The sequence below is a fragment of the Marmota flaviventris genome, chromosome 3 (genome assembly GCF_047511675.1).
Source record: "Marmota flaviventris isolate mMarFla1 chromosome 3, mMarFla1.hap1, whole genome shotgun sequence".
In the NCBI taxonomy this organism is placed as follows: Eukaryota; Metazoa; Chordata; class Mammalia; order Rodentia; family Sciuridae; genus Marmota; species Marmota flaviventris.
The window spans coordinates 73677046-73691277 of record NC_092500.1 but is presented as its reverse complement, the minus strand read 5'-3'; the positions used below and the strand labels follow the sequence as shown (position 1 = coordinate 73691277).

Here is a 14232-nt window from a genome sequence, read left to right as displayed (position 1 = left end):
GAGTTGCTGAGGCTGGCTTTGAACAGGATCCTCCCGTCTCAGCCTCCCAAGCGACTGGGATTACAGGCGTGCACCACCACACCCGGCTCTACTTCCTTTTTTAAAGGTACGTTCATCACAATTTTGTTTTGTCCTTTAAGACTTGTCATCTCCCAAGCTAGTTTCACAGTTTTCCAATTATTCACATTCTTACTTCAAAACTAAACACAGGACAATTTCACTGTTACTATTAATTACTATGAACTAAAAGAGGATAATGAAAACCTACATGAACCTAACGAAAGCCAGCCTCAGTAACTTTGTGAGACCCCAGCAATTTAATCAAGACCCTCTCAAAATAAAATTAAAAAAATAAATAAGTAAAGAAAGAAAGGGTTGAGAATGTAGCTCAGTGGCCCCTGGGAGTCAATCCTCAATACCAAAGGAAAAAACAAAAAATAATTAGTATTGTTTCCCATTCCTCAAGAATTCCAGTTGGGGAGGCATCTCTTTTCACTGGATCCTTATCCCTAAGATTCCCTTGGGGCTTATCATCATACCCTGAAACAAAGTAATTTTTAAAAATCACTACTACTCAGCCTTAAACAAGAGAGTTTAAATAGTTTATCAAAACAGAAGGAAAAAAAAGAATCTGGGAAAAAATAGAAGATCAAAAATAAGAAGTTACAGAGAGGCAGGCCCTGGGTCCTACATAAATTATTCAAATTAAGTCCAATTTTAATCTGAAATTTCTCACAACTACAGAAAAAACTGAAGACAATCAACTGGTGATCTGCATTGTCTGGAAGGAAAGAGCAAATTGGTTTCTTAGGTGAGGTAAGGTTTTTCCTGAAATGAGTCTGAATAAAATTCCTCATTTGGGGGGCTGGGGATATAGCTCAGTTGGTAGAGTGCTGGCCCCACATGCACAAGGCCCTCGGTTTGATCTCCAGCACCACACACAAAAAAATTAAAAAAAAAAAAATAGAATTCCTCATTTGGACAAAGCAATGTTTCTTGAACATCTTCACAAAAAGGAATTTAACTGTCTCAATAAAAAAGAGGAAAATGATGAGTTATCTCAAATTACATAGCTTAAAATCTTAAGCTTTTGAAAATTCCAGCTGGAGTAATAAAATAGTGACTCACTAAAACTAATGGCTATATCCAGTAACTATCAGCTGTAAACATCAAAGAAGTCCTAATATTTTCAATGTGGACTTGCAGTGGATACTTAGGCTTGGGTGAATTTTCTGGAAACAAAGAGGTGGCAAGCTCCTCTATTTCTGTATCTTATACATATTTTTATTGTTGCAGTAGTATCACTGTAATTAGATTTCTAAGATGAGTTCCACATCTGTCCTTTTGGTAACTAACCCCTAAGGACAATGCCTAGCACCGAAAATATACTCCTTAAATGTTCACTGAGTTAAATAATACTTATGTAAAGAAACCCTAAATCAGGAAAATACTTAAAGTATTACAACAGTAAATGACACCCTACTACTCCCACTAAAGGGAAACAAAAAGATTCAGAGTGTGAAACATCCCAGAGTGATGGCTCCAGAGTTCTGATTTTTCCACTGAAGTATGTGGTCCTTTCATAGTATTTTATATTATCCAGAACTGGTCCCAGAAATATCTGGACTGACTAAACACAAAGCCTAACTAATACATTAAAAACATACTTAACTGATCTGGGCTATTGGGGATGTCCATTTAAGAAGCTATGTAAGTCAGTGAAAACTTTTTTCTACGACAGCTTCTTGAAGAGAACTGGTTTTGATGAAAATCATTCTGAAGTATCACACACATTGCTGTAAACATTCTACAAAATACAACGGAAACATTGACATGAAGATGAATCTTCATGTCCTCAAATATTGATATGCTGTAAGTTATTTGTTCTCTCTCCCTTCTCAGTGATTCTCCTGTTACCTAAAGAGCATCCTTCTGCTCACTGCCACTGTTTCTGCTTTATTTTCCCCTTTCTCTTCCTTCCGTTTCTTCCACTCCTATCCTTTCGTGCCCTTGATATCAGTGAGGGTTATTCTTCATCACCTGTTCAGTAGTCAAAGAAGACATGATTTTCCTTCTGCTTTCAAAAATGATAAGTCACATCCTGTGTTCTATAACCTTCATTGTCTTTTGATTCTGCTCAAATATTTTTGTCACTGATGACTTTTCTGCACTTCTATTTTTCTGCATGAGTTGTTCCAGCCAACTGAAGGTAACTGGGAGTGAAATGGAAGTGGTGAGTGCTAAGAAATCAAGCCCTTATTTTACTGTTATCTTCTCTTTACACATTCTTCTCTTTTCAATTAATTTTCAAAGTACAGTACAGAAATGTCTATGAATGGCTTACTATATGGCCTAATTCCAACATGAGGTCCTTCAGAGACTCCAGAAAATAGATAATTGCAGATGAACAAAGTAAATTAAGGGCCCCAATGGAAACTTAAAACTTCTAGACCATTTACCATTAATGCATACGCCAAAACCACATTCTTTTAGGCAACAAAGATATGTATCTAAAAGAAAGTTAACATATATGCTATTGACTTATACTGAGGGTTGCCACCCCTCTTTTAAAGTTTTAACCTTGTATATTATTATCACTATAATTTTAGGAAAACATTTAATAAAAAATTAAACTTTTAAGTTATTAAGTCCACTATTTCTGTTACATAATACAAAAGGTTTTAAGATTATATATTCTTGTGTGCCTCAAAGTACACCTTCACTCTTTCTTACATGAAAGCAAGGTAAAAACACCAAAAATTTTTTGTTACTGCCTTTTGTTATTTGTTTTGTTGTGCTGGGATTAAACCTAGAGTCTTGCAAATCATAGATAAGTGCTCTGCTACTGAGCTACATTCCCACCCAGCTCCAAATTCTTTTTGTATAGAATTTGGTTAAAAAAAAACCCCACATTGTAAATTCATTAAACAGAGCTAAAAATAGATCCTAAAGCCCAGGCTCTGAAATCTTTTTGCATATTTTAACATTAGGTACAAGTGTTTAAGGAATCTGCATGTTTTCCTGGTGTGGAAATATAGCTGAGGTAGAGTGAAATGAAGGCAGGTATAGATGATTGTGATTAATGAAAGGAAAACAAAAGTTCAAACTAGGTATCTTAATTCATTTCTCCATAGTGTATACCATCAGGTTCTTTAATTATGGAAAGATGGTCTCTTTCTGGAAACAAACATCTGAGGTTACATTGAAAATTTAGTGTCACCTATAGAACACTATTCCCTTAGGTCATCCAAGAGGGCACAGGAAGAATTTTTGTTACAAAAAACATTTTTGTGTTTTTGTAATGGGATTTTACCTACAATGATAGTAAAGGCTCACACTTACTAAGCAACCAAAACATGTCAGGTAATTGTTAAGAATCATACATGGATTGACATTTGACCTCTTAACAAACCTGAGTTAAATATGATCATATATCCCCCTCTTTTATAGATGGGAGATGAGCTTCAGTAGTTTACTCAATAAAACTAACTTATGTTCTTCAACAGGGATTCAGATACCAAACATCAATTAGCACTCAAGCTCCATGCCACAGTGTCTTCACATTTATGTCCTACTCAGGTAAAATCCCATCTTCTGTCAAATTTTTCTTTCTTGCAGTTTACTTAAAATATATCCTGAAAGTATTTAATAAGATGCAGTGCTTTAAAAGCATAATTTTGACTTAAAAACTAGAATATTTGCCCTATGTTTTTAATTTTTACTATCCCCAAAATGAATACATAAAACATCTGAACTATAAAAAACAGGATAAGACAAAAAATCTTGTTTTAAAAGAACATAACCACTTAGTTGGTATTCCATTCAAAGTATCTTATAATAAAAGCACAAATTGTTTCATTTGACAACACTGAAGAATGAGGTATATGAATGTTTTAATCACAGACTTTTACTGTATGCAATTAGCTGTATTTCACAACTAGCATCTTACAAAAGACAGTACCATTGTGCCTGGATAAAGTACTGCAATTAAACAGAAAATTACATTACCACAAGAAACCACCAAATATCACAACTGTCAGGGTCTACATTTTTTTTCTTCATATGTTATCATGTTTTTAATGTGATATTTTGTACCGAAGTTATGTTTTTAAGTTGATTTACACATCAAAAGTCTCCTGTAAGTGGATGTATACTAAGCAAATGGTTAGAGAAAGCAGGAGACCCTAGGAGAATTTAAGTATATGTGGTTTCTAAGTTGGATTTCAAAATACAACATAAAACACTTTATTAGTTGTAAACAAAATGCAAAATCTGTAGTCATAAAAATATTTTATTGGTAATTGTACATAATAATGAGTGGGGCTGTAAATACTTTTTAAATTTCAGGATATTGATAAATGCATAAATTGGCAGTTGTATCTGAAAATAGGGTAATATGATTTTCATAAGAACTGTCATATTTAATAAGAAGCCAATTAAACTGATATAAGATTAGTTATTTCCCAGTTCTGTGCAACAGTTCCAATTTCTGTGTTAATTAGATTCATATATCTATAACCCTGAATAAGTTTGGGACAAGAAAACAGTGATAAAACTATCATTAAGTTAAAGCTTTTCCAAAATTGCAACTTTTAAAATATGGAAAGTTTCTTTTCTGTTTTTGCCCAATGAATTTTAATGTTTTATATAGTTATTTGAATTTTAATGTTTTATATTATACAGAAAATACCAGTGTTCAATGACAATATCACCAAACCTGAATTATAAAGCTAAATAATCAATGTTTTATTCTTTACTAGTCTGCTAGTAAACATTACAATAAATGAATGTTTTGAAAAATAAGCAAACAAACAAAAATGGATAAAACCAGAAGCATAATTCAGAAACAATAATTTAGTAAAAGGTGTCAAAAACATTGGCAAAGGTTCATAACAAATTCTTTATTTAATAACAACTTTCCTATTTAACCACACCAAGTACCAGCAGGTGTATTTAAGAGGATAACCATTAAGAAAATCCTGTTGCAGCAATAGTTGATTAAGTTGATCTTTGACTTGTATACATATAACTATTTGTTTCACAATTCTCAAATATTACATATTTAGGCAGCTTGCACTATGTTATAAAAAATTGAAACTTGTTACATGCCAATAGTAGAGAATTCAAGAATCATGTGTTAGAATTCACTAAACTAAAAGTGAAAATAGACTTACCAATAACACTGCATAATAATTCAACCACATTTTCATGGCACATAACCGCAGAGACCAAAATGTTAGGTCAGGAAATGTTTGGTAGGCATAGATTACGGTAAAATCTAACAAATTCTGACAAAATTTTAATTTTATGTAAAACTCAAATTATGGATTGTGCACAAATGTGTTTGTCATGAAAATGTGGTATTTCTTGGCATAATCTGTGTATCTGCATGGTAGGACAGAAGTGACTAAGATAAGAAATTGGAGAAAATAAATTTTAATGAGATTCTCCATTCAATGATGAGGCTTCTCCTCTGGGTGAAGATGACCTGGACATTCCCCTCTCTGTGTTATCAGAGCTAGAGCCACTCTGACTATGTTGATCTGCAGAAGCAGCACTAGATGCAGGCGGTGACTTTGTTTTCTCCTTAAAGTCTGTAATAATGACTGTTAGATCTCCAACGGTAACTTCCAAATGCTGAGCACTACTCCGATCCACATTTTTCAATCTTGGCCTAAACATAAAAAATGATGAATTTTTAAACTAGCTTGTCCCTCTACCAAATTTCTGAACACACACTAAATAGTAAACTAGGCAAACGTAACCAAATGAATACATCTATGTTTAAAGCGATTTATGTGAAACCAGCCACAAAAATATCACTAAATGCTTCAAATAATTAACATTAATTGAACCAATCATTCGTGAATCTTCAACATGACAAAAAATTACAAGCCTGGATTTAGTGGTCTCTTAATTATGCTTTAAATTTATACTATATTAAGATAGACGTTTTAAAATCAAGGAAAATAGCTGTATCACAGAGGAAATTGATGAAAGATAAGGCTGAGCTATATGCGGGGCTGTTATTCCACTGGTACCAGACCCATAACCATTTTGATTGGTCAAAGCCCATGCAAAGGAATTACCATTCTCCTGCTTTTCAAATAGTTCTTTTTATGAAGAAAAAAAAAGAACAGACAGAAATATCTATTAAAAGTCTTGTAAAATGAAAACCATCCTCATACTTAAGCTTATATTTGTGACCTCTGGGTTTGATTTCACTTTTTGTATATATCAATGTTAAAAAAGAATATAAATATAGATAATTTTATTACTTCAACAATGCCATAAAACACTCTTCAAATTTACCTGGTTTTCTTATGACTGTTCTTTTTGCTAGTTGTTTCCTTTTCACTTTTTTCTTTTTCTACTTTATCTTTTTTCTCTTTCTTTGACTGTGTAGGGGGCACAAACTGCTGAGTAACCTGCTGTGCAACCAACTGGGAGACAGGTCGAGGTTTCCTGTGTGCATGTTAAAAAGAAAGGTTTTGGCATTATAACTTAAGAATATATATATAGTTTTATGAAAGAGTATCCCATGTTATGAGAATTTCTAGTATAAAATCCTCATATGTAAAATAAAATTACTGTGCTGTTCAACAAAAATAGAAACAAACTATAATAATGGTTAAAATTCATAGTCTAAGATATATGGTCAAAATATTAAAATATAACTGTACACAAAGCAACATGAGACATCATTTAAATGTACATCATTAAATGTTCATAGGGAGGCATACATATAAATAAACATGAATTTTTAAAAAGTTAAACTTTAAGGTTTTCACTGAACTAATATTTTATTTTATTGGTACTAGGGATTGTACAAAGCAACCACTCTACCACTATATCACACCCTCAACCCCTGAAATAATATTTTAACTTATCCCTCCTCCTCAGAGAACGAAATATCTAACTATCCAAGACAATGACTATTTGTTCTTTCCTTTTAAAACCTTTAATTTGTTCACTTAATATTTTGAGTTCAAAATTTCTCATTTCTTATTACTCAAATCCTTAAAACTCCTATGACCTTGGTCACAATCTCATTATGCATTTTTTGACCTTAAAGATCTACTCAGTCTTTTGAGATTTAACTACTTACTCATTTAAACTTACTCATTTAACTACTTACTCATTAAAAAGAATATTGAGAAACTACTGCAGGACTTACACAGAAGTATTTTAAATGTCTCATGGATTCACCCTTTGGTGCAAGATAAGCTATCACCACATTGGCCCAGGATCACAGGTATAGAACTTGGGCCCCTGAGGCCCTTAAGAGAGAAAGAAAGGCAAGGAGTGGGAGAGAGCAGAGGGGGAAGAAGTATGGACAACAAATAAAATCATATTTCAACATTTAGTCTACGAAAAATAGTAACTTCATTGATTAGAAAATCCTTATCCTATTGCAGGTAGTATAGTTTTAAAAAAATTTTTTTGTTGTTGTTGTTCTTCTACAGCAAGACAAAACAAAATACTGAGAAAATACTGCAAAATCTAACATTCAAAGCTAAAAGGAAATAGGAAACAAGATGTAAAACAGATTTCAGGAGACCAATCATGAACTTTGTTTAGAACCTATACAATATGAAGTACTGGAAGGACATCCAGGACAGATGTCTAGTGCATAATTTAAAAAATAGGATTGACAGAAATCAGGGTTAGAGAGCTAGATCTAGAGATCTAAAGATCAAAATAAAAGTGTTATTGAATGTATGGTTAAGTAATGGTTGACTTGTAAGGAAATGAGCTTAAAAAAGAAAAGGATTAAGGTAGTGATGCTCAAATTCAAGGTATATCAAAATCTCCTAGAAGGCTTGTTCAATTTGCAGAGCCCTATAAGCAGAGTTTGATTCAACAGGCGTTGGGATGGAGCTAAAGGATTTGTATTTTTAACTAATTTCTAAGTTAAGCTGATGTCTCTGGTCCAGGGACCATATTAAAAAAAGTTTAAAGAATCTGTGCTATATTATATTTGGTGAATACTGAAGAGTAGTCTGAAAGCAGAGAGCAACAGAAAAATGAAGGGGGAAAGAAAAAAAAAGGACTGAATAAATAGGAAAATATTCAATAATGAAAAGCTAAGGAGCATGATTTACCCTTAAATGATAGAAAGTTTTAGACTTAAATTTTACAAAGTGTCATCAATCTGAAGATATTGTAGGGAAACTTCCAGGAAGCTTCCAGGTAAAAATTCAAAATAAAAATTTAAAGTAACACCTAAAATAAGGAAGCAACAAAGAAGTTAAGTCAGGCGGAAAAAGCAAATGTTGACTACTTAGATGTGCCTTCCTCACTTCTCAACCTACAAATATTCCTTAAGCAAAACATCACAAAATCCATGTTATCATCTAACATTATGTGGGTGAATACTATAGTCTGAATTTTTATGTCCCTTACCCCCAATTCTTATGTTAAAACCTAATCTTTAATGTGACAGAATCAGGAAGTGGGGAGGTAACTGTAATTAGGTCATAAGACCAGAGCCCTCCTGCATGGGATCACCACCCTTATGAAAGAGGCCCCAGAGAGCAGCTCTGTCCCATGCACCACGTGAAAACACCATCATATGAAACAGAAAGTGAGTCTATTGAACACTGAATCTGCCAATACCTTGCTTAATCTTGCTCCTTTCAGCTTCCAAAACTGAGAAGTATATTTTTGTTGTTCATAATCTACCCAGTCTTTGTTATTTTGTTATGGTAACCCAAAAAGACAAAGACAGTGGGATCAAGGGCAAAACAAAAAGAAATAATTCTTAAATGTTGATAGGTGGTAAATAGAAAATTAAGTAAGGAACAAATGGGGCGTAAGAAAGAATTTGTAATGTTAACTTTACCATTTCTTCTGGGCTATAAGCACCACAAGGAAAGGGAAGTATCTGCTTTATGCAACATTGTATAATTACTACCTACTTGATACAGTATTGAAAAAAATACTAAATATCCAACCCTTATTTGTTAATGAATGAATGGATGATAATGATCAGATCAGGGTATTGGCATATCTGTCACCTCAGAGGTATCTCATTCAGAAAAGGGGTACTGCCTCAAAGTTTACTTATTGGTCAGGATTAACCACTCACTCTACAGAAGAAAAAGAGCAATAAGAATTTAATTTCTTTTTTAGTTGTACTGGAATATGGCTAGAGAAAGAAAGCTTAAAGATATGGCAAGGTTGAAAAAAAGAGTTGTTTAAGCTAGTGCCTAATGAACAGTCACTTAAAATTGAGTCACTCTAAAATATACAATGCAACTCAGTAGTTACCATTTTGTCTCACAACTTATTGTGGATTTTTGAGTTTTCATAATATTATGAATGCCAACTTCACCTATTGCACTTTGTACTGTCATTCCTTCTATCTCAAAAATTAAAGCAAAATGAATTTATAAAAATTTCAGAGTAAATAAAACTGCAAACATTAAAATAAATTTATATTCTTTTGAACCTAGAATAGAAATTGAATTAAAGTTATTTATGTTATAATTAATAAACTGTACAAAGTTTATTTACACCTACTTTATTACTGCTGCCTTTAAGTAAAACTCAAATAGTTTTCTAACCTCAGTACCTAACATTAAGATTTTTCAGGAATTTAACTATATTATGCTGTAATTAGGTACAGAATATTTTATAACATAATCACTCCCTCCCCATCCCTCCTCCATCAATAGTTTCTAACTGGTACCCCTCTGTTGTGACAGTATTCCTCAACATCTCCCTCCCATTTTCACGTAAGCAGGGATAACCCTAATTTCCAGATTCAGAAATCTTACAATACATTGCCACCAGGTCTTTTTCACACATTTCTATGTTCAGAATCGTCCTAGAGTCATTTTTCCTTTTAAAAAATGTCTTATCAATCTGAAATTAAAAGTATATTAGCAAAACTAAAACATAAATATTAAAAAAAAAAGTCATGGAGCTGGGGATGTGGCTCAAGTGGTAGCGCACTCGCCTAGCATGCGTGAGGCACTGGGTTCGATTTTCAGCACTATGTAAAAATAAGATATTGTGTCCACCTAAAACTAAAAAATAAATATTTTTTAAAAAGTATATTAGTAAAACATAATTTACTTCATAAAACCATAAAGCTGAGTTAAATAATTTATGTTAAGTTCTTCTAAAGTATTTTAATTCTTCTAAAGTATTACACTCTTGGTGTAACTTATGAATAGAATACTCATTAAATGTACATTCTTGGGCTGGGGTTGTAACTCAGTGGTAGAATGCTTGCCTAGCATATGTGAGACACTGGGTTTGATTCTCAGCCCCATATAAAAACAAATAAATAAAATAAAGGTATTTTGTCTATCTACAACTAAAAAAAAAAAACAGTACATTCTTCTAGGTGGCAAAAACCAACATGGAAAGAACACATAGCGGAACTTGTCAGGGGAGAGACTAGAACAAAGAGACAAGCCAGAAGACTACCACATCAAACTAGAAATGACATAATAGCTATAAGGATCTACACTATGGTATAGTCAGAATGGAATGGAAACAGTGAACCTCATGACAGTTCAGAAGAATAATTTCTGTTATGTACCTGGATACAGAAGGCTAAAGAACACACACACACACACACACACACACACACACACACCTGCCATTAAAGTGAAGGAAATAAGGGAATCTGAGAGAGTAGTACAGCAAGCCAAGAACAGTTCTCTGAGACTCACCAACTTGTTAGATATGCTGAACTTTGAAATTTTGTAACATGAAAGAAAAGCTGGAAGCATGAGAATAGTGATGTGATAAGTAATCATGTAATCTCTGTACTAGTATTGTTTGTTGTTTATTTTATTAATTTTTAATCATCAACAAATTTTCTAGGGCTAGGGTTATAGTTCAGTGGTACAGTGCTTGTCTAGCATGTGTGAGGCACTGAGTTTAATCCCTAGCACCACATAAAAAATAAATAAAGCTCCATCAACAACTAAAAAAAATTAAAAAAAAAATTCTATAGTGGTCCTTTTTGACTTTAGAAAATGTTATTTTTTCTGTTCCTGAATAATATTTTTTGTTGTTCTTTTATCTTAGACTTACTTAAATGTGTATACAATTCCATTCTTTTATTCTTTAATGATGAGAATTAATGTATACTTAAAGATTAAAATTTACACCTCATTTCTAGGCCTGGCTCAGTTTTGGGAGAAAAGAAGCAAAAATTGTGTTTCCATGTGTGTGTGTAGTTTAAGTATTGAAATGTCTGCTGTTTTCTTAGGGCTGAATGAACTTTAAAAATGTTTCACTGAGGATAGTAGGAACATAAGTTTATGGTCTTTTTACAAATTCAGAGTAACATAATGTTCAGTGATAAGGAGTTGATGTACAATAAAAAGATCATCTATCTACATAGTAAATAAGTGCTATTTAGCCGTAGCTCAGCTGTATGCCATCATCATCCACTTACTAAACTATGTGAGGATTAAGCTGTAATTTGTGAAATATGGTATTTACAAATTTAAGCATCCTTATGCGTCTTTCATATATATCCCAGAAAGACTGCATAAAGTTTGTCATGTCTATTGACATCTATATGTGTGTGTGTCTGTGTGTGTGTGTGTGTGTGTGTTTTAAACAGTAACTGGGAGCTGGGGCTGTAGCTCAGTGGTAGAGTGCTTGCCTTGCACTTTGAGGCAGTGGGTTTGATCCTCAGTAAACAGATAAAAGATACTGTATCCATCTACAACTAAAAAATATTTTTTTAAAAAAGTAACATTTTTTTTCTTAAAAAAGACAGTACTGGGCTGGGGATGTGGCTCAAGCGGTAGCGCGCTCGCCTGGCATGCGTGCGGCCCGGGTTCGATCCTCAGCACCACATACAAACAAAGATGTTGTGTCCGCTGAAAACTAAAAAAATAAATATTAAAATTCTCTCTCTCTCTCTCTCTCTCTCTCTCTATTTTTTTAAAAGACAGTACTACTCATAGGTCAGAAAGAAGTAATCTGTTTAATGAAACTAAAATATATGGCAAATTGAAGTAATATACTAAATCTCAATGGGTAAAGAAGGCTGAATTAAACCCAAATCTGTTGTGAATCTGGTAATACATTGCTAACAAAAGCCCAAAATTCTAACCAAGGAAAGATTTCTTTTCTTCCACGTTTTTTAATTGGTGCATTGTAGTTGTACATAATGATAGGGTTTGTTGTTACATATTCATACTTGCACACAACATAATAATATAATTTGGCTGCTATCACTCCCCAACACTTCCCCCTCCCTCCACACTTCCCATCTCTTGAACCCTCTACTTCTCTCCTTTTGATTTTCATGAGATTCCTCTCCCACCACTTTTCTTCTCCTTTTCCTCTTTAGCTTCTGCATATGAGAGAAAACACAGGACCCTTGACTTTCTGAATATGACTTATTTTTTTAACATAAATCATCCCTACTTCCATCCATTTTCCTACAAATGGCATAATTTCAGTTTTCTTTATGACTGAATAACTCTATATTGTGTGTGTGTATGCATGTGTATATATCACACACCACATTTTCTTTATTCATCTATTGATGGACACCTAGACTGGTTCCATAGTTTGGCTATTGTGAATTGTGCTGCTATAAACATGGATATGCAAGTATCACTGTAGTATGATGACTTTAATTCCCATAATCAAGATAAGATTTTATAAGAAGCCACCTGTTTGACAAATGTATTGCACACTCACAGTACCAGGCACAGGTAAGGTGCTGAAGATTAACCATGGACAAGACAAAACATAATCCCTGCCCTCCTGAAATTTACTTAGCATATGGAATTTACTTATCACAAACATAAAAAAAATAATAAAATGAACCACACAAAAGAAAACCATTAAAAAAAAAAAAAACTGTGCTGTGATTAGAAAACCAGAGGACTTACAAAAAACAGCCATAAAAAAAACTTTTGCCCTTTAACCACACTATGGAACTTGGAAATCTAATATTTTATCATGTTATGAAATTTACAGAATAAAGGAACAATAAATCATGTCTTTAAATTTTTAATTTAATTTTAAGATTTTAAAATACAGTAAACCCAATTTGTAATATTATAATAACTTGGCTTAGGAGGTACACCACTGTACTTTAGTATCTGCATGAGATAGGTTATAGGACCTCATCACCCTTCATGGCTATCAAAATCCAAGTCCCTTACATAAAGTGACATGATATTTGCATATAACCTAAGTACATCCTCTTATATTTTTTTTGGCAGGGTGTGGGGGGAATTCCATGGACTGAACCCATAGTCTCATGGAAACACCTGAGCTATATCCTGATCATCTTTTTTATTTTATTTCAAGACAGGGTAGGGTCTCCCTAAATTGCCAAAGCTGGCCTCCAACTTGCAATTTCCTGCCTCAGCCTCTTAGCAGGCTTTGTAAGTACATACCACTATGCCCAGCAATATCCTCCTATATTCTTTATTTATTTTTACTGAGGATTGAATCCAAGGGCACTTTACCACCAAGCTATATTCCCAATCTAATTTTTAGATAGGATCTCACTAAATTGCCCTGGCTGGCCTCCAACTTGAGATCCTTCTGCCTCAGCCAGGGATTACAGGTGTCCACTACTAGCCCTGGCCTCTCATATACTCAAACATCTCTAGGTTGCTTATACCTAATAAAATGTAAATGTTATGTAAACAGTCGTTATATTGTAATGTTTAAAAAATAATAACATGAAAATAAAAAAATTGTACATAGTACAGAGGCAATTTTTTCCCCCTGACAATCAATCCATTTGGATTCATGGGTGCAGAAGGGGGATTACTTAAACCTGAAGTGACTAAAGGTTTTCTTTCTTTTTCAAATGATGTTAGGAATTGAATCCAGGGTCTCATGCATACCATCCACAGGTTCTACCACTGAACTACACCCCCAGCCCTAAAACTTTTTTGTGTTTGTTTTTTGAATTTTCTCAAATGTGAACTAACTCCTCATCAGCTGTTAAGTTTACTCCTAGGAACATATCTTGTAAATGTGGATTCCTGGTTTCTGGTTGATTGGTTGTTTTTGTTGTGTGGGGTTTTTTGTTTTTGTTGTTTTGGTACCAGGGATTGAACCCAAGTGCACTTAACTACTGAGCCACATCGCCATCCCTTTTTAGTGTTTTGTTTTGTTTTGTTTTTGAGACAGATTCTCAGCAGGTTTGCTTACAACCTCACTAAATTGCTGAGGCTGGCTTTGAACCTAAACCCTCTTGCCTTAGCCTCCTTAGCCATTGAG

The 14232-nt window shown here is 33.5% G+C and overlaps 1 protein-coding gene across 5 annotated transcripts in view; it reads right to left on the bottom strand.

Annotated features, from left to right (window-relative positions):
• Positions 1–3876: 3876 nt before the first annotated feature.
• Yaf2 (YY1 associated factor 2) overlaps positions 3877–14232 on the bottom strand; it is a 73021-nt gene continuing 62665 nt past the window's right edge. For 2 of the 5 annotated variants that reach the window (XM_027934240.2, XM_071609968.1), the window contains 2 exons: positions 6313–6465; positions 3877–5674 (listed from right to left, as the gene is read on the bottom strand). In XM_027934240.2, coding sequence (XP_027790041.1) covers positions 5437–5674; positions 6313–6465 — 391 coding nt within the window. In that variant the 3' untranslated portion in view covers positions 3877–5436. Of the gene's footprint in view, positions 5675–6312; positions 6466–14232 lie in introns of those variants that run through there. The other 3 variants (XM_027934239.2, XR_003582537.2, XR_011707095.1) reach the window with 3 other exon arrangements.